The sequence below is a fragment of the Chelonus insularis genome, unplaced genomic scaffold (assembly GCF_013357705.1).
Source record: "Chelonus insularis isolate UGA/USDA-ARS -01 unplaced genomic scaffold, ASM1335770v1 contig_74_pilon, whole genome shotgun sequence".
In the NCBI taxonomy this organism is placed as follows: Eukaryota; Metazoa; Arthropoda; class Insecta; order Hymenoptera; family Braconidae; genus Chelonus; species Chelonus insularis.
The window spans coordinates 169,311-196,658 of NW_023276734.1; the positions used below are offsets into that span (position 1 = coordinate 169,311).

Here is a 27,348-nt window from a genome sequence, read left to right on the forward strand (position 1 = left end):
TTTATGATGATATAATCGGCAGAGAAAATGTGAATTGGATCTCGATCATACATAAAAAAACATTTCTTATTAATGTAACTTAAATATGGAATATAAAAATTTTAATGTATTGGTCGTGCTGTGATTTTATTGAAGCATCGAAAATGAATTCATTTAGAATAGTTTGAAGAAAAATCTAAAAATTAATTAATGAAATTGACCCAATTAAAATGATGTGAAAGGAAATAAAAATATCGATGAACAATAATCGCAGCTAGGTAAAATTTGAAGAATAATATATTGACAAATTCTATTCTGATTTTTTAAGAAATTTTTAAAACCAGAATTTTTTCATCTTATGTATGCATCAATAAAGTTGTACCTACTTAATATATAATGTTCTGTAAAACTGATTCAAACCATCAAACAAAATGGTCATAGATTAAAACTAAGTGGAATGACTTCTTTTGTTTTCACGATATACTGTTGTACTGTAGAAGAGATTCTCGCAATTTTGTTTCATCTTACACAGCAAGTTTGCTTGAGTAATGACAAGTCATTGTTGCAATTAAATTTTTTAATATAAAAAATAAGTAGGACCAAAGACTACAATTTCTAATAGAGTAATAACTTAATAATTCCTACACGGGAAGAATTTTTTTACAAAATGTAAATTCAAAAATGACAAGTGCACGTTTTCAAACTTTGAAGTCAAAATCTTACTGTTCAACAGTGAATTTTAGGTTGTCGTAAGTAAATTTCGAGTTATTCTCAGTAATTCTTTTATTTAAACATCTTTTAAGTCTCATGTTTACTTACAAGAATTTGAATTTTATTGTCGAAGAGAAATATTTTTCCTTCTAAATTTCGACACGTGGACTTGTCACTTTTTGCACTTCCATTTAGTGAAAAAATTCTTTCTGTGTATTTGTAATCAGGTACGTTTAATTTACTGTGTATTTACTCCTATTTTTCAAAGTCTTTTCGATCGATTAATTCAAAATATCAGCAGATAAAGTAATCTTTCGTAAAAATTTTAGTATAATTAAATAAAAATAAGTAATAAAGTACATTATTATAGTACATAAAAATTTTCGTATACACTCGGGAAGATTAAATATAGCATTAACTCTAAGTATAAAAATAAAATTCTCAGTACATTCATATTGGTATTATTCTAATTTCAAATTAGTAAAAGACAGTCACAATGTAACAAAAAATATTTCACATTTTGATTCGAGCTATTACAAAAATGGTTGTAATTAAGGATATGACTATTTCAAAAAGTTTTCTTACGGTAAATAATGCACGCTAAAAAAGAAATCAGTACTGTAAAGTTTATCCTTTTTTTTCTTATCATCTTCTAACGTTCTACGCTTTTTAAAAAAAATATTTATCAATATCAATATAATTCATTTTTCCACGCAAGCTTATGACGTTCTTCGTATTTATCCAAATCTGAAAAAAGACCAAGAACAGTGTACCGAAAAAGACGTCACGTCACTTCGTCACTATTTATTGTTGATATATCTAAAAATCCAGAATTCACTTACAAAAAGATGTCGTGTATCAGTTCTGTTTTTTTACTATCGATGGCAAGAAGGAAGCCCTTGAATATCAATGAATTATAAACGACAATTGTTAAAACTGCAATAATTTTATCGTGCGCTAACACGAAATAGTTCTGTTAAAACCAACTCTAAACTTTTTATTATGTCTGATTAAGCTGATTTATGAAAATTCAAAACGGAAAAAATTTACAACAATTTATGTATTTTTGTTATTATTCAACAGTATTCTATAAGAATTTACGGGTGTGTCTTTCCAGTAGTGTTCTACTAATCTTGTATTCTAAAGATTCTTTGAAGCATTACTCCATGATAACCTGAATGACTATACGACACGTAAAACATGTGTGAAAAAATGACCAGAATTCTTATTTTACGCTGAATTACAGACATTCATGATTGATGGGAAGTTACTAAAATTTTGTAAACAAGAATCGTCCAATCATATCCACGTTAATAAATGTAAAATGATAATTCTCTTTCTTATGTAATTTTGAAAATAAAGTTGACTGTAGAGTTTATTAAAATATTATTGAACATGAATAATGTTCGATAGAATTTCGGAAACATTTTAGATTACATGCAAGAGTTTGGAAAACATTTTTTTACTTTGTAAACCCCTTACTCATGTATTGTTTGACATTTTGCAGTATAAAATGTCATTTTTTAAGATATTTTTTCTGTGAAATTGAAGTTGGAAAATTATTGTAATCCGACCGATTTTGCAAACCTTGAATTTTAACAAGCTCCACGTTCCAAGGTCCCTACACTGAAACAAGGATTTAATTATAATTAACATGTTATGTTTATAGTTAAAATTTTATATTAACTATATATAAATCTTACATTAATTGAACATGATTTTTTTTAGTGTAAAGTTGAATACAGCAGTTTTTAAGTGGATGTCTATGTGTGTATGTTCGTAGGTACGTTCGGAATAATTTTTCGTATAATTACGCAACCTTGAACTGATCAGGTTTCTAACAAAGTCAGTCTGGCTATTTTTTGAGCATAGTATAAAAAACTCAAAAAAATGGCAAACTAGCTGCATTTTTTAATTTAAGCTAAACTTTCACGCCTCAAATATTGACAATAATTATCATGAATATAATGATAATTGCTATGGCAATTAATTAATTTTAAAAGAAAATAAATCTTTTCATCTCTTAACTGAGAAGTTAGTTGTGTAAGCCTTTTGGGTCGCCTTCAAATCACTGAAGAAAGCTAATATTTGAATTTTCTTAGATTTAAAAGAGATTTATAAATCTGTAGATGTTACATGTTTGTAAAGTAGATCTTCTGAAAGAAAAAAACATTTCTACTGCAGTACTTTAGTTTTCGAAAATCTGCAATTAAAAAAAAAGTATTTCACTAAATAACAAATTGGTATTATGTAAGTAAAAGTACTCTTTGGGATTGAATTTACACAATCATCTTTCTACAGTATGATAGGAATGCTTAATAATTTCTTTACCATCATTTAGAGATTATCGAGTTTATAAATATTATGTTATACACATATTTCATTAAATTTTTATACGACAAGTGTGTTTGAAAAAAAAGATTTTTTATCATGTGAACTTGAAGTTTTCATTCTTTTATATGTAAGCACTAAAGTAGTTGAATTTTTTAAAAATTATACCCTTTATCGCTAGTAGATATTAGTAGACACTCATTTTTTATTTAATGGATTGATTTCCTCTCCTTTTTTCTCGATCTCAGAAGAAAAATTTTCTCTGATTCTGTAAAAAATTAATAGTTCAGTAGCATAGAGGAATTTACAATCCTGTATTAATTTTTATTTGACAGAAAATAGTTGAGTTCTTTTCGAATTATTGATAGTGAATGCAATTTTACATGTTTCTTAGTGTAGGTAAAATACATGTTGCTTTGAATCTGTTTTTCGTTCCATTCCCTGGTTGTGAAATACAAAAAATTCGAATTTTACTATAAGAAACTCTTTTTTATTAGTAACATGAAATTTTTTAGCCATCGATATTGATCGATACTTGTCAATTTCAAACATTTAGGAATTAATCTCTATGTACATCTACAATTGGTTTGGATATTAATAAAATAGTGCTTTTTATTCCATCGCAATTCTTATCAATTGATAATTAATAATTTTGAATTTGTCTCATATGACATGTTAAACATTTATGAAACGTATACATCAAATACATGTGACTTTGATGTATCTCAAAAAATCGCCCACTATTTGTGGCAATGAAAAATTTAAATTGATGAGAAATCGTCGATAATTATCGTGATTAAAGTTTTGTAGAGACAAAAATAATTTCTGGTCATTTTTTGAAAATTAATTAAAATTCACTTGTGGTTCATATGTACGGATTTCTCGCGATAAATCATGGTTATGTTGAACAATATTATCAAATTTTTATATCAATAAATACCAATGTAAGTGAGAATTTATAAGACAGGATTTTTTGTTATTAAGATAAATTCGTTTGGCTTGCTGATTTCAAATTAGTTTTATGTGTAGAAATTGGTAACATATGTTGGAATTTTTATTCATGTACTATTTAAACGTAAGTTATAATATACCAACGAGCGTTTATAAAATGTTTAGATTTTTTATTTTAGCTCTATGTGGTTTTTAAATTTTTCATTTCAATAAGTTTCAGTTGTAGGTAACGTAAAGCATCGATTATACTTATTCCAGTTCAAATCATTTTCGATCAGAAGATACTATGATCACTTTTTTGAGTAGGCGTTAACGAGTTTATTCAATTGGCTGATCGGCAGAAAGGATTTTGTAGGCGGGATTAATGCGCATAATACTTGCGCAAATTCTCAGCATATTCTCTGATAATATGTGTGTAGATGTATGTATGTTACAATACCTTTCACTCTACTACACACGACTTTTAAGATGCTTCAGAGAATTGGTGAGGGCAAGGTTGCAGTATAATCTTCATATGTGTTTTAAGTATCTTAAATCTTGATTTTTTACTGTCGAGGTAGGGATAGGAAAATTTGAGGTGGCGTCTAGTTGTTGGTTAGCGTTCAATCCGTTCGAATGAAAAATATGTCAGAGTTTGATCATAAATCCATTAAAAAATAACGGTAGATACATATTTCAATATCTAAAAATAAATATTATAAAGACAATCTAATAACAGACTCAAACAAATAGTGGAGCAATGTAAATTTATATAAAATACTTAGACTGTTGTGTAAACACCATAGAAGTTATGTTATTGTGATGTGGAAATGTTGTCATAGCGAAAATCGTGGAATGTATTTATGAGAATTATTTTTGATTAATTTGAAAATTATAGAATATAGGTAGAGGAGTAAACTCTGAATGAAATGATTGGTGATACCATTATAACGCCACCTAATACTAATAAACCTGTGATTATTATAAATGAAATGATTATAAATGAAAATTTTGTCAGTGCTAGTACTTCTGATAATACTACATATAATTCAAAATCTTTGATCGATACATCGGATTCATGTAATAACAACAACCATAACAACAAAAGTAATAATGGTAATAATAATAAAAATGACAACAGTTCCAAGATGATGATTGACGATAACACTGAAACCAACATTAATAATAATGTGACTATTTCTTCCTCGATTTGTCATTTCAAATCTATTGAATCCACTCCTACTATCTTCAATACTGCGGATAGTAAATACGAAAATTTTTTTAACAATAATGACATGGGTGATGAACGAAGCTTTTTGAATAAAAATGAAAAAAGTGAAAAAGACAGCGGTGTTGATACTAACGATAACAATAATGACGACGTAAATAACGGTCAACAAAAAAAAGTTGAAAGCAATTCCGGTGAAAATAAAGTGAATAATAAATGTGATTTTCTTCACGCATCTTCCATAACTAGTTCAAAAAAATCAGTAGCAAGACCATGGGAATTGCCTTCTCTGATATCTGATCAATCAAAATCACGGTTGATTCCATTTCATTCAAATCATTTTCATCAATCATCGATTCCATCTACTTCACCTTTATCAATAAATAAAGGTAAGTTACCAATACTAGAATTTTCTACTCAGATTTATCTTTTCATTTTTCTTAAATTATGCCTAAAAATTAATTTTAACTTCTGTTGTCATTATACATCTGGCATTCAATACGCAAATGAATACGTATAGTACTATCAACAGACGATTTCAGCCTATACTTATCAACGTAAATTTAAAGATGCTAGTAATTGAAAAATAACGAATTACATCGATCACAATAAGCATGATCCCTTATTACATTACAATATCAAATATGAGTTCCTTAAGTGAAGCTTTTTCAAAAAATATCAGAAGTACATAGAAACGGGGTGATTTGTCCAAATTTTGGATTCACGGAATCAGACTCATTAGAATAACTTCCCGCTAGGAAGCTTAATATACTAAAGGTAACTTCAAATCCAAATACGATACTCATCATCAATGGGCATCATGAAAAACAAAGATTACTCATTCAATTTTACTTTCACAGACTCATTTCAATTAAGAATTCAATAATTTCGTATGTGTATGAATATGAACAGAAATCTGATCACAGTTTATAATTACTATGATTTTTAGCGTATTTTGGAAAATTAGGTGCTTATACAGTAGGAGTTTTATTTATTTAACAGATATTATTGAAATATCGTAATTTGAAACTCACTCTCCCCGAATGACTTAGATCATACTACTCAATTTTGTTCTCAATGTTTTCATTCAGATTAGATTGAATTTTTCATTTCTCTTATTAACTTTTCAGTAAGAAGTTATTGTAATGGGTCTGATATATGATGCCCATTGACGATGAGTCTCATATTGGAATTCAAAGTTACCTGTAGTATATTGATCTTTCCAGTGGGAAGTTATTCTAATAAGACATTTTCTATGAAGAATCAAAAAAATGGAAGAAATGGTAAACTAACAAAATTGTATCATTCTCTCCACTGGACAGTTAATAGTGTGGACTTTTTGGGTCACACCCAAATCACTGGAGAGCACAAAAATTTTACATTATGTATAGTATTTATTAAAAATTCAATTTTACCATAAGTCAGAATTTTTTTTACTATATTTGTTTTGTGGTTCTGATGACTTTTGTCAACCGATTTTAAAAGGCTTCTTCCCTTCGGGAAAGAAACGCATGACCTGTAAAAGCCCACTTTCCTTTAATGCGTACATGATTTTTTGTGATATTTGTGCAAAAAGTGTGTGACTCAATTGACTAATTACATTCGTTTATGCAAATTGTAGCAGTAAGTGGTTAAAAAAATTTTTTAAAATATAAATTTTCGTACACATGCGCTACGTTCTTGACGCATGCATCGTAACACGAGTCTAGCTCGAACAGAAGTATCGCGTTTAAAATTGCTAGATTCACGTCTAAACATTTCGTACAATCCGTAAGGTGATATATTTAGTGAAAAATTAAATGAGTTGTATAATTTATCATGAGTGGTCCAGGAAATTTTGGATTTATATAGGCGTATGCATGGGCATAATTTTGGACTACGGAATTGGAGGGTTCTCTCCGATAGTGGACTTCGGCCCCACCGTTTAATGACAAAGAAAAATTCCGCTGCAAGTACACTGTACCAAGTTATAAAAAATTTCCAAGTCAAAAAAAAATTGCAGCGGTATGGAAGCCGTGGTCTCCCTAGCTGAATCTGTAATAGCACATTTCGCACCTAGGGAGGAAAAGTAGACTAGCTCAAATCACGTGTAAAATTACAACTCGAGCCGAAGGCGAGTTTAGTGAATACGTGGTTGAAGCTAGTCTTATTGTCTTCCCTAGGGCTGAATATTATTTTTCGTCATACCTGTGTGGAAAGTTCAACCCCTCTCCAATGGAAAAGTGAACTTTCTGCGCGGATATGACAAAAAAGTTTTTTTTCCTTGGAGTCTTTGTTTTAACTACTTTTATACTCTTAAATAAATTTATTTTCATATTTTCTACCCTTTCTCTGTTAAACAAGTATTGCTAAATAATAATTCAATCTGGAAATGTATTTTTGCAGAGTGTTTGAACGTGAATCAAGCAATGTTGAATGCAACGCACATGTGTTTAAGTCAGACGCATATTATGATAAATGCGTCAGAAATGTTGCACATGCGCACAAAAATCAATTTTGTTTCCGTATGCATGAAAAAGCCGTACTTTAATTCACTGACAAAGAAAGAGGAAATCAAACTTTCCGCGATGATGTGACGAAAAATCAATTCAAACATAGGATTTAATCTGATCGAAGTAGATTAATTTTTTACGATAAGAATCGATAGAAATTATCTTTATTCGTTACAACAAACTGTTATCAGTGCCATATAATTATAAAGCTTTATATATTATCATTGAAACCATTTATTTCATATGGATCTGATACATTATCAATACCTATCAGTCAATCAGTCGAATCTGTTTTTGCTTATTCCTAATAAATTTTTATTGTGATGAAAAATCTGCAATTCCTACCAAATTTTCATGAGTCATTTAAAGAAAACTTGTCTTTTTTTCAGGAGCCAAATATTCATACTACATTTTCATATCGATTTTGCACTCAAATTAATGCATGTACACTGAAAAAAGTCAAGTAGTATTAACTAAAAATTAGTTAGTTCAACTATAACTAAAAGCTAGATACAGCAAACTAATGTTCCTAGGAAAAAAACTAATTAGTCTCAAAAGACATCCTCACCATCGTATTCTGGATTAAAGTCGCTTTCCATCGCTCTTTCGATATCGTCCTGTTCATAATCTGAACCATCTACTAATCTTATTCTTTTTGCCGGTGGTAAAAATTTCTCTTCTTGAGATGATGTGAAACATGGTGAATCAATTTCTTCAATTGTTATGCCTTTCTCCAAGTTTCCTTTCACTACTCCCGGATATACTTTTTTAATGTCAAGAAGGAATTGCATGATTTGGGAATCCAGGTCTCCCTTATACTTATCTGAATATGTCTTTCTATAGAAATAGAGAGCCATATATTGGTGTAAAAGTTTTGGGGTTCTACGACATTTAATAGATTCTTTTAACAATCTATTTTGGTTCTCCAAATCATTAATGGTATTTGCCGGATTTGATTTATCAACATATTCACCGATACTATGATTTGTTCTCAAATGAACAGTACTTTGAGCGAATATTCGTTCAACTCGTTAATACTGTTTTGCGCTGTCTGTACATATTCGGGATGTTGATGAATCTACATACTTTTGTATGTACGGCCACAATTCCTTCTTTCTTTTTCCATTTACTTTAAAAAATAACCCAACTTTGTCTTCCTTGCAATGTAAACCAAGAATGATTGTTGTCATTTGCTCGGTAACATGGCCCCGATTGTATTTTCTTTTAGTCAAAAACGTTTCATCGATTTGGACCGTCTTACCTTCGCCACCAAGTACCAAATCACTGTGTGATGCGATTACTTCAGCTATTTCTCGGCAATAGCTGAAGTAATCAATTACAGTATTCCAACTAAGTTCGGGGCAATCTCGATGATTACGCCAAGCTTTGAGATGATTGTACACATCAGTGACTTGCATCTGAATCGCGAAACAAATGACGATTGCAAGTACATCGCGCACTTCAATGCGACACGTATTTCCTTCAAAAAACGTACCAGACGCTAGGTTGATAATCTTTCGGCACGATTTATCTCTTTTCTTCTTTGATCCTTTTGAAAAACCCCTCCATACTCATTTGAGTTTTTTGTCTCCAAAATCCTCAAAGAGCGTTGGGAAATTACAACCTGTCAGTGTTGTCGATTGACAAGACGGAATTAAACCGATTTCCTCGAGAAAAGAAATTGCTAATTATTTCGCCGCTAGAGATTTTTAGTAGATCTACTTTAATTAATTTTTCCGCCAAAAGAATTCGTGACGTCGTCCGAAATATTAATTTTTTCTGTTAGATGGCGTAAGAATCTTATTATATTATAGATAGTGGCAGCGTGGGGGCAACAGCATCCCGAGCCATCACAAATTAAAATAATAATTATTATTATTATATCATCTGTTGTATAATATGAAAAAATTAAAAAAAAATATGTCAAAAAATTGTTTTCAACACTTATTTATTCATGTTTATTGAAAAATACGAAAAAATTCTATTCTTTCCATTGCTACAAATGATTAATAATGTGAAATTATTAAGATATCCTATAAAATTCGTGTTTCGAAATTCGGAACTTTGAACCTCGAAACCTCGAAAACGAAGCGAGATATCGAAAAATTTTATTCCTCATTTTCAACTTATTTTTGGTCGATCTATCTAAAAACATCCTCAAATGGCGGCGCTACGGGAACCGTAGTCATGCCAACAATCTAATGGAATCTGTCAGAATACTATTGAAACTCATAACCATTTCATGAGAATTTATAAGTTCTACCGGAAGGTAGCGCGGTTCTCATAAAAAGATTATAAGAACGAACCAGTACTTACAGGTGGTAAAAAAATTTAAAACTATGATACGAGAATGATGGAGAATGGATAGGACAACCCTATACGTCCTAATGAGAACAAATAGGAAAATAATGTATTTCTATTTCACGATTTAGTCTTACCAGAATGAACAAGAAGCGGTGTATAAGTCTCAATACGAATATATGGAACAATGTAATCTTTCAATTCATTTTCAAATCTTATGAGAATTATCTGGGATTATTGTGTGAATTACTACCTTTGTAGAATAAACTGACAAAAACTCATAATTTTCGACAATTTCTGAAACACAATTTATAAGAATGAATAAGATCGTGTCGGGTCTATTGGAAGACAAAAAATGCTCTTAGAACTTATAACTACTTAATAAGAATTAATCAGAATTGATAAGAGTGAAACAACTTTTGGTTGATTTTATAAGTATATGTAAGAATAAATAGGGACAACAAACAAGTTTTAATAAGACATTATCGGTAAATAATATTTGTTTATTTCTGAATAAGTTTCACAAGAATGTATCAGCAAGATATTACAAGATGCAATAAGAATCAATTGGTAAAAGTAATAACTTTTTTTCCTATCCAGGGCAATAGGATTTTGCAAGAACAAATACTATTAGACTTTATAAGAAGCAATAAGCAAATAATATTTTCAATCTTTAATTTCTGAATTGATTTATAAGAAACTACAAGACCATTTCAAATAAGATCTTATGAGAATTTATGAGTAAGTGACGCTGTTTGATTCTCCGTCCGATTGTAAATAATTTTTATCAACGTATCAACTTATTTGATAAGAATCTATATGACCATTTCTCATAAGAACGTTAATGAATTCATCAAGCATAAAAATGTGACTTAGAGAATATATATTTGAACAACAAATTCCTATAAATAAAAAACGTTTAGAGTGAATTAAAATTTCCTTTTGTTTAAACTCATTTTTTTTCTGGTAAGAAGATAAATTCCGATAAAAACGCACTTATAGATTTTTATACAAAGTGATTAGAATATTTTCAATAATTTCTTATGAATGCCGACAGACAATGATACAAAATGCGTTTATTGATTCTTATAAAGTTGTATGAATGAATCAGAAAGTTCCATCAAAAATATTACTTGTTGTATAAGAATTTATAAGAAAATATTTTATAGATACTTATAATAAGTGTGATATTTTTGATGCAACTCTCTGATTCATTCTTATGAAGTTTTTTTCATGAGATTCCATCGGAATGTTTAACCAAGGTATATTCATATCTACTCACAAAGTCATTGATAGGCTTAATTATACTCCAAAACGTGGAAATATCATACAATTCCGACAGTGAATGTAATTAATAAATGGATTGATAAATAATGAAATATGTATAGGTTAATTTTCCAATAAAGACAGCGTTAAAATTTTCAGTCACGTCAACCTCATTCTTGAAAAATTCAATAAAATTTTCTAAATATTTTTTCGACAAGTTATTATTCTATCACAACTTATAATTGGTGTCAGAAGTGATTCGTGTCTGTGTCGATTTAGTAGTTATTCAGTGGAAATGATAAGAAATTCTAAAGTTCATCGAAGGCCAACAGAAATTAGCAGTGTAATCACAAACAATTGTTCTAATCTGTGTCTCTTTTTCATTTTCGGTGATCGAATATTTTAAAAAATAAGTCGAAAATAAGAAAAGTGAGGTGACAGAAATTTTTGTTGCACTTTGAAGAATAAAAAATTTCAAAAAAAGACAATTATGTGTACATTGTTTTACCTGAAAATAGTTTTTTTTTCCTCGTGTGATTTGATATAAAACCAACCTCGGTTCGAAATCGGAGGTAAGATTTTCTGTTACCCCTGTTTTTCATTGTACCCTAACTGGATTATTACAAGAAATATTAATTAAGTTTTGCTAAACATTATAATGACGGTCAACGATTCGAGTGCCAGATTTGTAAGACATTAAAGTCCTGCATACGTGCATTTTGAATATGTTTAATTTACTCAAATCATACTTTATTACTGATGCAACGCGCTCAAACACTCAAGGAAATTCGTGAGCATTTACACTCTATTTGAAAATATTGTTCGCTAGCTTTGATATTCTTTTATATGATTTTTTCGTATTTTAATGGTCCTGTGTATCGAAGCGAGACAGCACTATAAGCGGCGCCACGCACTAGAAAAGGACACAACTATCGGAATGTAAAAAACGTAGTTTCGATAAAAAAATTGTACTTTTTTTCGTTCAATATTATTTTATTAATTATTTGATGAACAAAAAAACCTACAAAATCATCAATTTCTTAAAGTTGGCGATTTTATTAAACTTTTAGTAAAGTAGCCGCTACTTTGGTATAGCGCTCTGGTGAATGCGTTGGAAAAAAACATCGTTCTTGATTGCTGTTTTTTTACTTATTTATAAAAATTTGCTGCTTTTTTACTTTTTATCACCCCTTTAAACTTTTTTCGCGCGGTCAGTTACTAGAAAAAAGGTAGTAGCGACGACTGTGTTGCCTTTCTAATTCGAATGTACAGTCGAGAACAGAACAGTTTTTGCGATTGCAACAAATATTTTATATTGTTTTTCAATAATTATAATCATGGTAAGTGTATATTTAAATAATAGTTTTCTTAACTTTAACAAATGAAAGATTGATCTTTAATTTAATCATTATTTTATTTTATACAATATTTAATTGATTTCGAACGAAGTTCTTACTACTTCAATTAGAATTAATATGTAGTCAATTGGAATTATTAATAGTAATGATGTTTATTATAGATTCATAAAAAGCAGCTATAAAGAAATCCTATCATGGAAATTGATTCGTTAGAACAAGAGAACAAGAAAAATTGACATGAACTATAATTAGTACAATGTTGTACTTAAGTTCTTGACTTGAGTAAAAATAAGCTACTCACAGAAGATCCAGTTATACCATCGTTGTGCATTTTAAAAAATGTGTCATAAAATTTAATAGCTCTTGACGTAGACTTTCCTGTTTCTACTCGTTTTGATAACTTTAATATTATACGAAACTGTTTTGTTGATAAAGAAGAAACTCAGAATCTGTTAGTTAATGCGTATAATCCTGATGATAATAGTTCAATGTCCTAGGTTCCATACACTACATTAAAAAAACAAGTGATAAATAATGAACATTTAAATAAGATTGACGATTGGGTGCAAAGTGTTAATATCGTTTTCAATGACTTTAACAATAATGAAATGATGGAAATAGAGGCAGATAAAATGAATACAGAATATATTGAAAAACATCCTTTTCGATTACCGTGTGCTGAGTCTTGTGTAAAAAAATGTACTACAAAATGTTCTAAAGATTGTCGTGAAGATATGTACAAAAAATTCTGGCCATTTACTTGGTCTGAATGAAAGTTCTAATGTTAAATACTTGTGCAAGAAAAAAAGTGAACAAAAAATCTACAAAATATTCTAAGAACTTATCATTTATTAACAAATTTTCACAAAAAGGAAAAGATAAATTAGTGTACACACCGTTTTTTTTTTAACAACTCTTGGTTTTCATCCTAAAAATGATACAATTATTTCCAACAATGTTTATACTGATGTTCCTTCGAATGATGCTATCTCAGACATGGCAAAGTTTCTTCTTCTAACAAAATTGATACAACAAAAACTATCATTAAAAACAAATTGAACCCTTCAATTTAAGTGTATCACACTATTGAAGTAAGCATGCACCAAATGTGAGATATTTACCAAATGATGTCACGATTATCTTGATGCACAGATTTTTCAAAGAAGACTTCCCAGATTCGAATGTATCAGAACTCATTGTATGTCTGATGATTTATAGAAAATAATTATGTTACCTCGTCTTAAATGCTTCAAGTTAGTATTCTTCGAAAACAGACTTACATCACATAATTAAGCTTTTGTTACTGTTGGTATAAACTAAATTAATGCTGTACTAATTATGTAGCACGAAAGAATACGGGAAAGTAGTAAAAAAGAAATTACTTCAACTTACCATCAACTTTTTATTCACCACAAAGACTATAAAAAAAAAAATTTGTAATTAGATAATTGCTGCGCTCCAAATAGAAATTGGGCTTTTACTTCTTTTTGCTATACATTGTTAATTCTACCAAAACTGCTATCATCAGGTGTCAGTAAAATATCGCGCCATGTACACGTCCCAAATCACTCTGCAAATAACTGAATTCTCATTTTTCAATTATTATTTACTAGTACATTTCATACCTAGGGAGGAAAAGTAGACTAGCTCAAACCACGTGTAGTAAATACGTGGTTTAATCTAGTCTAATTGTCTTCCCTCGGGCTAAATATGATTTTTCGTCATACTTGTGTGGAAAGTTCAACCCCTCTCCAATGGAAAAGTGAACTTTTCGCGCGGATACGGAAAAAAAGTATTTTAACACAGCTAAAAAGTTTGAAATCAAATGGAATCAAAACGAGTGTACTATCTGTATGACACGAAAACAAATTTATTAGCTATCTTCTATCTTTAAAACTATTGAAGAGGCAATTGACGATTGTAAACAGATTGAAAAGATCGATAGATGTTAATTACAATTGAGAATTTTGTAACTTATTCTGATCTTAACAAAAACGATTGAAATAAAACTAAGTCATTATTTTATATTGCTGCATTTTACTTCTGACAAAAAACATCATAATAATTGGAACAGTGAAGAAAAGCAGTACTTTTATTTTACAGAATATAAAGCAGAAAATTCTACTGCTCTTGAATTTTCAAAAATAAATCACAGTAAGTGATTTTTTTTAGGTAATTCGGTGAATTATAATCTACAATTACATTTATATGATATATTAGGAAATAATATAAATTCAGCTATAGAAAATTAGAAAAAAATTAGAAAATTCGAGTTTAGTTTTTTTTGGTTCAATCCTTCACATTTTACTGCCCTTTACCGGAGCATGGAAGTATATTGGCAACAATTTTTCATATCCCCTTACACGCAGCTTGACCTCTTATTTAAATAAGCGAATAAATACTGTAAAATAAAAAAATGAGAACAACTAATATTAAAAGATAGCTTATTAAAAGTGGCAGATTAAAATACAGAATCAAAAAGACGTCTAATGTTAGCTAAATATGTATGACAGATAAAAAAAAAAACGTGTTTGAAAAAAAAAAAAACCATCAATAATAAATTCAGAAATCTACTTTTAGATTAGGTACTAGAGATTAGGTGCGGGTCTCTAGTCTCTACTCTCTAACGCTAGATTTTGGTATTGAGCGTAGATCCGGTAGTAATCGATCTCACACAAAGTGGCACACAAGTATATATCAGGTCGTTCAATTATCATACTAGTAGATGCTACAAAAGGTGGTTGTATTTTAGCTTCCGAAAAAAGTACATAAAAATGCGCATAACTGCAATTTTTTTGTACAGTTAGAACGTATGTTACAAGTACAAATTCTGATGATACTTTGTATAAAACCAATGTTTAAGCCATCTCAACTATTGATGGTAGTACAATTTGAATAATATTATGATTTAATTACGTTTTTTCAATCGCTTAAACGTACATGCATTAATATCATCACTTTCTTGGCCAATCATACCTAAATTTTTACTTGGACCCTGACTATAGTGTTCCTCAATCGTTTTATATTACTAGCAATAAATTATACAACAAAAATTATGTGACTCAATCACGCTCGTTATACAATAAAAACAATATCTAGTAACAGAAATAAATGTGCCGCTTTATGGTGACGTTTCCACGTTGCATTGTTGTCAGCAATTGGGTGCCTATAAAGCTGTCACTAACCAGCTTTATCACCAACTGTTGTATATGCAAGTTAACGGAGTATTCACCTACACGGTTTTTTTTTTGATAACTAACGGTTACAGTAGAACTCGTCTATTTCGCTTACACCCCCCCCCCTCTACTCCACATTATCGATCGTTCATGATTAGTGCAGGCTTACTTTCCGGAAAAAAGCAACTTGGAGAAATGTAGAATCGAATCCAGATCCTCCTAGTTACGCACTAGGATGCTGTACCACTTAAGCTATCCTATACTTGTATCAATTTCTTATTTTTCATGCCTGTATTTATCGTGGCCTTCTGCAGTCCATCGTCCCTCGCATGACCTAAATTGAAATATGTTCAACAATATATGTCGATCCAATGAAAATCAGAATTATGTAATTTAATCTGTCTAAGTACCCCGATTTTTCCAATAAGAAGAATAAACTCGATAGAATAAATGATTTTTTTATAATCCGCGAATGTGAAGAAATTATCATAAGACTCACAAATATTTACATCCATATCTATATCTGTATAACGTCTTGTCTGTGAGACAGATATATGTCAAGTGCACTATCTGGTCATGATTAGATTGTTCGCTGCTTTTTATTTAGGCGTGAAGCAAAGGGATCTATTGCATTTTTGTCAATAAATGTAAATGTCAATCAATTATCAATTACTTTATTGATCATGAATAGGTCAGTCGGTAATTATCAGCACGACCTTTCGTGGTAACTTTAAGAAAGATTGGGCATTTCCCTTTAGAAATCTCTTAGTACAGTTAACCAATTTAAGATCGTAAGAGGATATGGGGTAAACCTTATAATAGGACAGCGTGTTGGAGGAAAATTATTTAGTTTTAGTCAAATGACTTTCGATCTTACAAATGTGTGTTAATCAAATTAAACAGATAAAGAAAAGTAAGTCTAAAACAACAGAAATATTTTTAAGCATAATAGAACGGCTAAATAATTCGATTATTAACAATAATCATAACAGTAGTAGTAATTTTGATTACAATGTCATGGTTGTAAGAGCTACCATTATTGAAAACTTTCTCATTGATTTAATTTTTACTGCAATTCACAGTTCTATAATGACATAATTATAATACTTAATCGGATAGTTGAGAGACCGCTTTATGATAGAACTAGGATCAACTAAATTACCGACTGAACGGATACAGCTCTGGCTCAACGCTGAAACTAAAGAAGTCGGTTGTCTGCAAAATAATTCCGTCTGGTCAGGTCCCATGTGAGTTGAAATCTAGAGTCCAAACATGCTTGACAAGTCGCAAGATCTAGAAATATGATAAATATCCACGACAAACAAACTGGATTTTAAAAGTACACTGTAAATCCAAGGTGTGTTACAGTAAGCTTATCTACACATGTTGACTGTTAAACTCCGTAAGCAAACTGTAGATTTCAACTAGCCTTGAAGTGTGTCAAAAATGACTAAAAAGATCTATAGTTTATGTATAGCAATTTAACATTGAACGTAAACACACCGCAAACCATCACAGACGATATCGTCCTAGGCGATCATGTAACCCATTTAAAGGGAAGGAAGAAATCCAAAAACATTCCGGGAATATATCTTAGGTATCTTTTCTTTGTTCCGATAATTTTTGACTTGAATACTTTGCATTTTGATGGAATGAAATTCAGTAAAATATCGTAAATTTTGGGGGATATGCATCTGTTGCAAACATCGTGCAGACGATATCGTCTTTCGCGATTGGCAGAGCATTGAAAGTTCAAGAATGTTGTAGAATTTTCAAAATCTTTATCGAATGTCCTCTGAAGTTTAAGAAATTTACACGATTTCTGAGAAACTTCGGTCAGCATTATGATTTCTCAAGAACGTCTAACAATGAAAAATCTTTTTGAATATTTTTAAGAATCAGGAAAATTGGAAAACATTTGTAAATCGCTTTAAATTTTCTGAAATGATCTAAATTTATTTAGTAGTTTCGTAGATTGTCTACGAACATCGAAAACATTAAAAATATCTTCAATTCTGAATAAAAAAAAAATTCAATTAAGTTATGACATAGTTGTTAATCTCTTTGAATATTCTATAAATTGAAATTTGATTAAAAAATTTTTTTGATTTTTTTGAAATTTTGAACGAATTCTGGAGCATTTGAAAAACTGCCATGGATACCCCGAATTCTTTGAAAAGATTTGAAACATTTGAATATTTGTTCGAATTTCTTGTAATTTTCCAGAGCGTTCTGATATTTTCGGGATATTTTTTAAATCATGTTGAAACTTCGAGAATATTTCAGAAAATCTAAAAATATCATCGAATCAACTGAAAGGTTAAAGGACGTTATGGATTGTTAAAAAATATTATTGAAGTCCCTGAAGTTGTCGATAATTTATCAGAAATTTTTAGAGACAGATAGTTCTAAACAATATTCAGTTGTCTGAAACAATGCAACTAAGCTGATGATTATACTCTGGGAAGTCGTTGAGTACGTATAAATTTCTTTTCTTTTGTCTTTGCGTTGGAAATCTTTTTCTATTGTTTTTAAAGAAAATAGAAGGTAATTAAGGAAAAAAAGATAATTACGTGTACATTTTTTTCGCTTGTGAATGGTTTTTTTCCGAAATCTTCGTATAATTTATAGGAAAAAACCTTAGTTTAAAATAGGAGATTGAATTTGCTAATAAAATTGTACCCATACTGGACTAGTTTGCCTATCTGTCTGTCAGCACACGTTTATATCCGGAATGGCTAATCTGATTTCGACCAAATTTTGCAAACATGTAGTGAGCATTGTGGGAAAGGTTCTAGGCTATTTTTCGTTAATGTAAATTGTTTAGAAATATTGAATTTGTTAATATATTTGAATTCTTTCAACGGAAAATTTTATTTTGTAAGAAATCGCGCGCCAAGTTTAAATGACGAGGACAATAATCTGGGTAACTAAATTTGGGTAAATAAATCGTCTCAACTAGCGATAGAATGTTTTTCTTATACTTGGCTGTTAATTTCATTATTTAATTGTCTATGACAAGTAAAAGAATAGGAATAAAATATTTCTGTAATAACATCCTCCTCGTAGCCACATTAACTCTTGATACGACAGCATGATTTCATGTTGATTTTTAGTACTATTGAAACTCCATTGAATCTTACACACCATTTTCTACAAAAAATTATTGACAATAACACATAACCCATATAATTACAAAATAGATCATGGTTAATTTCTTATTTCACTTATCCATGCCAATTATTCCCGCACTTTGTAACGACTTAATTTCCTTAAGGCGAAAACCTCAAGAAAATTCCTGCCTTTATTTTCTAACTATCGAATTTTATGGACCAGGATTCTTTGCGGGATTGTTACAAAGTGAATTCTCTTCCAAATATTAAAAATCAATAAAAGCAAAATTTATTAATTCAAACTAATAATAACTATAGTTAACAATAATCTGCTGAATAACGTTATAAACCAATAGTAAACCAAAAATACAAAAATGAACCACAATAAGGCTACGTGTAAGTCATACACGGCGACGTACATTAAATTTTACTCTTCCTAACGAACAATTTGGTTTTACAATATGCTAATATAACAAAATAGCCCGACTAGATCCTTAAGTATACGCGTGGCTCAACGGTGGCGATGCGACAATAAAATAATAATAATTCTGGTATTTAGAAGATAATTCCCACCTAAAAATGTCTACCCCTCAACCTAACCCTTAATTGGTCGGGCTACAACCCAACCTGGGATACTCTGAGAGCTAACAACTCTCAGAGGGAAAGCTACAACATTACCTAGGTAATCGACGAGCTCCAACTCGTCGACGAAGAGCTACAACTCTTCTAGGGATACGGGTGCGAGCTACAACTCTTCACCCTCGAACCTAAGGAGCTTATCTAAGTGTGGACGAGCTACAATTCGTCCCGGGGTACTCTAGGAGCTAACAACTTCTAGAGGGAAGGCTTCAACTTTACCTAAATAACTGACGAGCTACAACTCCTATACGGTCGTAATCGTGAGCACCAACTCTCGATTGCTAACTAACACCAAGAGCACCAACTCTTGGCCGGAAGGCTACAATCCTCCGTGTTTAATCCGGATGGCTACAACCTTCCAGGTCCTACGTTTGGAAAGCTTCAACTCTCCGGGGAACTAAAAGGCTACAACCTTTTAGCCAGAGCTACGACTCTGTGTATTACAACGTGAGCTACAACTCTCGTTGGTCTCGTCAGTCTAGTACCTCGAAGACAAGTGAAGTGACGATCTTCGCAAAATCCAGCTTTTTTATACTGTTTGGCTCCGCCCATTTAGTTGGTCGCGTGGGGGAGTTGCCATGGAGACTAAAATCATCACAAATACCTTCTCTTTCTATTGTTTATAAATTCCTATTTCAGTCTTTATTTATCCTATGTTCCTAAAGGTGAACTTACTCGGAGGGTAACGATCTTTAATTTAATCGATAAACTAGTTCGATAGTTTATCGACCCGATTGCTAAAATATTTCCCTATTCTATCTACCTTCAGGGACGTAACTTCGTTGCAACTTAATGACAATTACATTTATGCATTTCCACTACTCTTCACAAAAATCTGTCTATGCTATTCTTTCGCCATAGAAATATACTTCCTTTTTGCTATCTGAAGTTGATGCACTGGAACCACTTTCTTCACCTTCCATCAGCAAGCGATCGCATCTGACTGCCACCGGTTCACCACTCGAAAATAAAAATTAATCATTGACATACGGAATACGCTTCTTTCAAAAAACATTACATTCGTGTAAAATAAATCATTTTTTATTTACTAGGTTCTCTTGCAAAAACATAATATCGCACACTATTCAACACAACAGTGCGCATCTTTCCTCGTCGATTAGATTTTATCGTTAAAAAAAAAAGATAAAATATCACAATAAACTTAACGGTAAAAATGTAATTGAGGGTAATATATTTTTTGAAAATATATTGAACGTAAGAGACAATTCAAAGTATGGCGATGTACAATTGCAGAGATTAAAAAATTTACTGACAATCGAAGCAACGACTCAACCAATCTAAACTTCTATCCATGCATTCGAATGTTCTCTAAATAATTCAAAAAGTAATTTCGTAGATGTACATTTACTGTAAGTTTTTTGAGCAATCAATTTTGACTTCATTTGAGAAAGTAGCTAGTTACAAAAAATTTCATGTGACGTGGCCCAATTTTTTAAAAGAATTATGTCTGGAAAATTTCTATCAATAGAAAAAATTACAAAAATTGGTGGTATGCATGGTTATGTAGTTTATAACTTCAGTAAAAGAAAAAATTATGCGTTGGAAGAACCAATATGATGTGAGTGTACTACGACCTCTGTTCAGCAATTGCATTGGTTGTAAATGCAAATTTACTCACATTATATAATGTGGAGGTAAAATTTACCGAGCAGTTCAGTAAAGCTACTTCACTGTCGATTGTTGAGTAAATTTTACTAAGCAATTTATCTTATGCATGCTAGAAAATTATTCGCCATCAGAAACAATGTCACTTGCACTACTATCACAAATTTAGTGAAGAAACATCACAACTCAAAACACTTGTACATTTTTCACACAAGACTACGCGAATTTTTACTTATCTCAAGCATAATTATCATATAGAAATACTTTAAATTTACGTTGAGCCGTTATTATCCTATTATATATATATATATATGTATATTATTGATGTTTGAATTGTTTATTATAACTACTTTGCTAAGATATTGATATTTCAATAAGTACGTTCTTTCAGTAGCCGTTTATGTGTTTATTAATTTTTTGTGTAGTTTTTTATTCTTTAAACAATTTTTTCCCGCTAGAACCTACACATTTTTACTAATAACTTTTTAGTTATGCAGAAATCGACAATACTTCACAGGACATTTTTTGTTCTTTACCGTCTAACGAAGATTTCTGTCACGTCTTTCGATATTATGCTGAAAAATCGTCTATTCTTAAATAATTCATAGCGGTACGTTTTTCTCATAATCCCAAGCTCATGGACAAAAGAAATTCATACGACAAGTGATGAAAAATTTATTATCCTTAACCATGTTGAATATAAATTGAAGGATAATTTACTTCTTGATTAGTTAACAAAAAGAATCACTATCAGGAAAAACAGCTCAATACAGTTTAAAATCAATGATTCGACCGTCGATTTTGAAACAAAACAGAATCATCCATTAATGGCTGTACATAACATAAAAAATAGAAATCTTTTAATCGAAAAGTTTAGTCAACAAAAGGTATACCGGGTGCGCAATTAGATGATGATTTGTTGAATATCGATAGAACTTCTTGTACTGAGACCGATGGATTTCTGACAATTCGCCGCAAAAATTGTCGATTAATAGTTGATAATGAACAATGCGAAAAATTCCGCGGCGTTAAAAAAGTTTTGCGGCGAGAAGAAGGAAGGAATTCGAAAAAAATGGAAGGTTACAAAGCGAAATTCAAGTCCATAAAGAAAACTATTTGGAAAACTAAAATAAATAATGAAAAATTGGGGTAAAAATTGTGAATTATTAAATCAACTAATTGAATTTGCCAAAAAACATCAAACGTGGACGATATTGTTCTCAACGAATATTTGATAAAAAAACAGTCGTCTATATCCGATAAACAGCAAAAATTAATCTGGGAAATCCATGATGCATCCAAATGCTTTTCGAAAAAAGACAGAAGATATTCCGAGGACTGGATCTACATGTGCATCCTACTACATATGAAATCACCTTTAACATACAGTCTTATACGGGACAACAATACACTTCCTCTGCCATGCCCTAGTACAAAAAAGAAGTCTTATACTTTATAATACACATACGTATTTATTGGAATAAAGAATTAAAAGAAATTAAACAATAATATTTTTTAGACAACTATCTACTTTACCAGTAAACTGCAGATTTGATAAAAATGTCTTTGCTTTATTCAAGAAGTACCTGGAACCGTTTACAAATATCAATGAAATATTATTAATTGATGAAATAGGATCACGCGAAAGTATTGCAGTTGATGCAAAAAATCTGTCATTCATAGGGTATGACGATTATGATGAAGAAGAAGACCCTGTGAACGTAGGTCATGAAAAAAAAAAGCCAATCATGGATTGATGTTAATGTTCCAATCATCAACAGATTAATAACCCAACCCATTGCTGTATTTACCTCAAAATCTTCAGTATCAGGATCAACATTGGCAAAAATTATTGTTAAAGCCATAATATTATTGGAAGATTGCGAAGCCAAAATTTGGGATGTAATCATTGATGGATCTTCTTCTAACCGTAAATTTAAGGCGCCTCGAGCGAAAAAATATAGATATATAAAAGTATATGAACTTTTGCGCACTAATTTTAGGCAAATAAATAGATAAAATAAGAAAATATATATAGGAAAAGATTCGCGCAACAACAATCTATGGAATGAAACGAGATAAGGACGATTAGTTGAAGAATAAACAAAATATCCGAAATTAAAAGTCTAAAGCGATTTGACAGATTGTTTTTCATATTTCTAACTCTCACTCGTTTACATATGGCCGATCAAAATCTGTCAAATCGCTTTAGACTTTTAATTTCGGATATTTTGCTTATTCTTCAACTAATCGTCCTTATCTCGTTTCATTCCATAGATTGTTATTGCGCAAATATTTTCCTATATATATTTTCTTATTTTATCTATTTATTTGCCTAAAATTGGTGCGCAAAAGTTCATATACTTTTATATATCTATATTTTTTCGCTCGAGGCGCCTTAAACTTCAAAAAACATAGTCTAAAAACCCATTTTATCAATCCCACTGTCATTCAGAGGAGTACGTTTACATAACTCCTCAAAAATGAGAGTGTGCCTAGCAGTCCAGGTGAGTACAATCGAATAAAAACTAAAGAAAGAATAAAGATATTAATAATAATACTCAGCTACTGTCTAATTTACAATGTTGTGCACATTACATTTTTTACAGATATTTTAGTCGATGGGTAAACTCTTGGCTCCATACCAGCACCTTGTAATTGATGCAAATTTTGACGAAACAATCAAATTTTGCTTCTAGATAAACAGTATGTTTGACACCTTAAATGAAAACAGAGATTCAGTTAAGCTCAATGACACCAAATTTAATGTAATGAAAATATGAGATTTTTGTTTTTGTAACAGGAAAAAAGTCATAAATAGTACAATACATTTTTTTTCAACAGATAATCAAATAATCTTTAATAAGACTGGACAATTGGGAAAAAAATGTTGCTATTAATGACATATTAAAGGTCGAATTTCTAACGAGTAATACAGCTAAAGGATTGCGAGTACTTATATCCACATCCACAGTGCAGTTAATCAGAGATTTTGCAGAAGCATTCAATACAGGAGTGGTAACGCGTAGATTAAATCAAGATTCGTTGAAGGTAAATAATTGTTTTTTATAGTCAAACGAACATTGGTCAATAACATACACTATTATATTAATAATAATTTGGTATTATTTATTTTTAGAGATTTTTCGGCTCAGTCTGTCAAGCTGGTGGTGCTAACAACCATTCTGCAACACCAACATTTTTACAAATTTATAAAATATTATCGTTGCCCAGGGTTCTGGCACCTCCAAAATCTGGAAATTATCAAGCCAACAATCCAACTTCCCCATTGTTAAACTCAAAGAAAATTAAAGAAATATATAACGAGAATTGCAGCAACGACAGTAATAATAGCAATAAAAATAATATAGAAGAGTTGAGGAGTTGAATTAAAGGTAAAGTTATCAACGATGAATGGGACATAGAATGGTCTTTAGATGAACATGGATATAGTGCACCCGACTTGGATCAGTGCATGATTTATTACTCAACTGAAAAAATCTCTACAAAAGTGTTAAGGAAAGTCAATCGTAAGATACGCTACAATGCAATTCGCAATCCGCAGCCAACTGCATTGACACCGAACGCATTTGTTGCAATGAAGAAGGAAGAAAATGATTCTTTTAATCATCCTGATTCAGGATTTTATGGTTCGATGGTAAAAATTCACAATATCATAAAATAAATCTAAATAATAACTACGGAAATTAAATAAGAAAAGAAAATGTTTATTGTAAGATTGACAGTTATTAATAATTAAAGAGAAGACGTCCAGTCAACTCAAGTCTCAGTCAAAAACTGGAGATAAACAAACTCTCCCCTCGTTGCTATAAATATTCTAATCGTCAAGCAAACTAGCAATCGTAAACAACTTTTAAAACTGTCGTTAGTCTAATAGTCATTAGATGGCGACATACAAATATTTTACAATATGTTGAATAGAACGTTAAGCAGTAATCCAAGCTTTCTTTGGAAGCATATAATAGAACAATTAACAGATAGATTAAAATTTCCCTGCAAAGAACGCGGTAAAGAAATAATTAAATCAATAGTATTTCATTACACAAGAATGAGGATGTACGAAATTGCCCTGATCATGAACACGGAAAAGGTGAAAGAATCTCAATTTAAGAAAAAAACAGCCAAATTTTTGAAAACGTGAACAAATTAAATTGATTATAATTTTTTATGAGTATGAGCATAGTAGGAAACATAATAAATAAATAGACCCAGATCAAAGTACATCTGTTTAAACGTTAAAAACGTCATAGAAATTTGACGTAAATATGACAAATATTAAGACATGTGATAATCTACAATACTAATCAAGAATAAAAATATGTATATATCGCAGCAACACGTGTAATAATGTGTAATAAGGATGTGAAGTATATTTATTGGAATATATTAAAAAACATGAATGAACTTGAAAAACTGTTCATTTTTGAATTACATGGGAAAATCCCAATAAATATTTATGTTTTAACGTTTAACTTAATGTAGACGATTCGTTATCGTTAAGATTGGCTATACATTTATGAAGAATGAAAATTCCTTCTAAAAATGAAACAGACTGATAATGAATCCTAGTATCAAAGAAGCATGTCTTTTTTGCGACTTTAGATAATTAATTTACTTTAATAGTACCAAAAACGATTGTAATATTTTTTAGTCTAATGAAGAGTTGATCTGGCTACCAGGAGAATATGATTATAGAAATAGTTTATTTCTATTCTTTTACCTGTCATAGACAATTAAATAATGTAATTATATAGCCAAGTATAAGAAAAAAATGTCATTCTATCGTTAGTTAAGACGATTTATCTACCCAAGTAGTTCTGTTTGTGCCCTTTGGTTGGCTTTCTTACCAAATTTTTTCATACTTATTTAGAACCTCAGTGTAAATTATTCAGTAATTAATTATCTACTGACCCCCACTTTCTTTGACCCATGTGCTTCGGTCAATGCAACTACTAGCGCTGCGTAGTAGATTTGTTTTTTTAGGAGTCATGCTTCAACAGAAAAAGATGGGGGGGGGGAGTCGAAGAGGGCTGCGCGCATCTGAGACCAGTGTCTTTACCCGCTCGGCTATTCCTCCAATCAAACAATTATTACTATTGTACTAGTATGAACAAATCAATAGAAACAATTACCTATTATTTGAAGAAAAAAGGTCATCTGTAATTATTCACATAATTAAAATACTTTGTTATTGGAATTCAATGAAAATGCTGAATTCAATGTAAATCTTCTATATTTGTGACAGATTTATTTTTAATTCTTCCTTACAACTTTGAATTCGTTCTTGAAACATTTATGATAAACATATAATGAATTATTTATAAGATAGTTAACTTACTTACCATTTAAGCTTACCCTTGTTTAGCTTTTAATTTTTTGGTGTTTCTAGTGTATAAAAGATGTAGATACACTCAATAGCAAACGAAACGCTAGTTCTCAAAATTGCCGATAGTCAAAGGTATACAGGTGGGGAAAAACATAAAAACGAAGCCTGTGGGACATTGAGAACATTCATTTCCCGGGTGGAATAAGAGTAAGATTCTTCAGCCATCAGCACTTGGAAAGTAAGTGCTATACACTACCATCCTGATAACCCCTAAGACTCGTGTTTGAAACGGTCATTCCGAGAACCTAAGACGTTTTCCCTTGCCGTATAGTTCATCGACTTGCAAGTCGGAAACTTGCTCGCGAGCCGTACTAAATGAATAGCCCTTCTGGCTACCGAATAAATATTTCTTTCTTTCTCTTACTCATAGAGAACTAGCTTTTTCATTAGTAAAGTCAAAAACCATTATTTTTCGTATTTTATTAATAATTGTGTACATTTATTGTTGAATTACTCAATTAAATTTGAATGTTTCAAAGTCAATTCTTCTTTCAATAATATGTTTGTTAAAAATAAACACGTTTAATCAAATTATTTAAATACTTTTAAGTTTTGAAGTTTTCTAATTTACCAACCATTCTGGAAAACCCTGGTAACCAACGAGCGAGTAGCAAAAATTGAATTTTGCTAGCCTAATGCGGACCTAATGAACATTTCCTAATAAATGATGAGCTAAGATATCGTTTCAGTTAAGATTATAAGGTTGTAATTAAGAAGTTATTGATTAATGCGGAATTGGAAAATTTCATTTCATCCTAAAAAAAAAAATTGATCAGGCCTAGGTTGGGGAT

The 27,348-nt window shown here is 30.6% G+C and overlaps 1 protein-coding gene across 2 annotated transcripts in view; it reads left to right on the top strand.

Annotated features, from left to right (window-relative positions):
* Window positions 1-4,578: 4,578 nt before the first annotated feature.
* The window catches only part of LOC118071107 (phosphatidylinositol 3-kinase 2-like), a 187,913-nt gene continuing 165,143 nt past the window's right edge, over window positions 4,579-27,348 (top strand). For both annotated transcript variants that reach the window (XM_035090061.1, XM_035090062.1), the window contains exon 1: window positions 4,579-5,568. In XM_035090061.1, coding sequence (XP_034945952.1) covers window positions 4,881-5,568 — 688 coding nt within the window. In that variant the 5' untranslated portion in view covers window positions 4,579-4,880. The remainder of the gene's footprint in view (window positions 5,569-27,348) is intronic.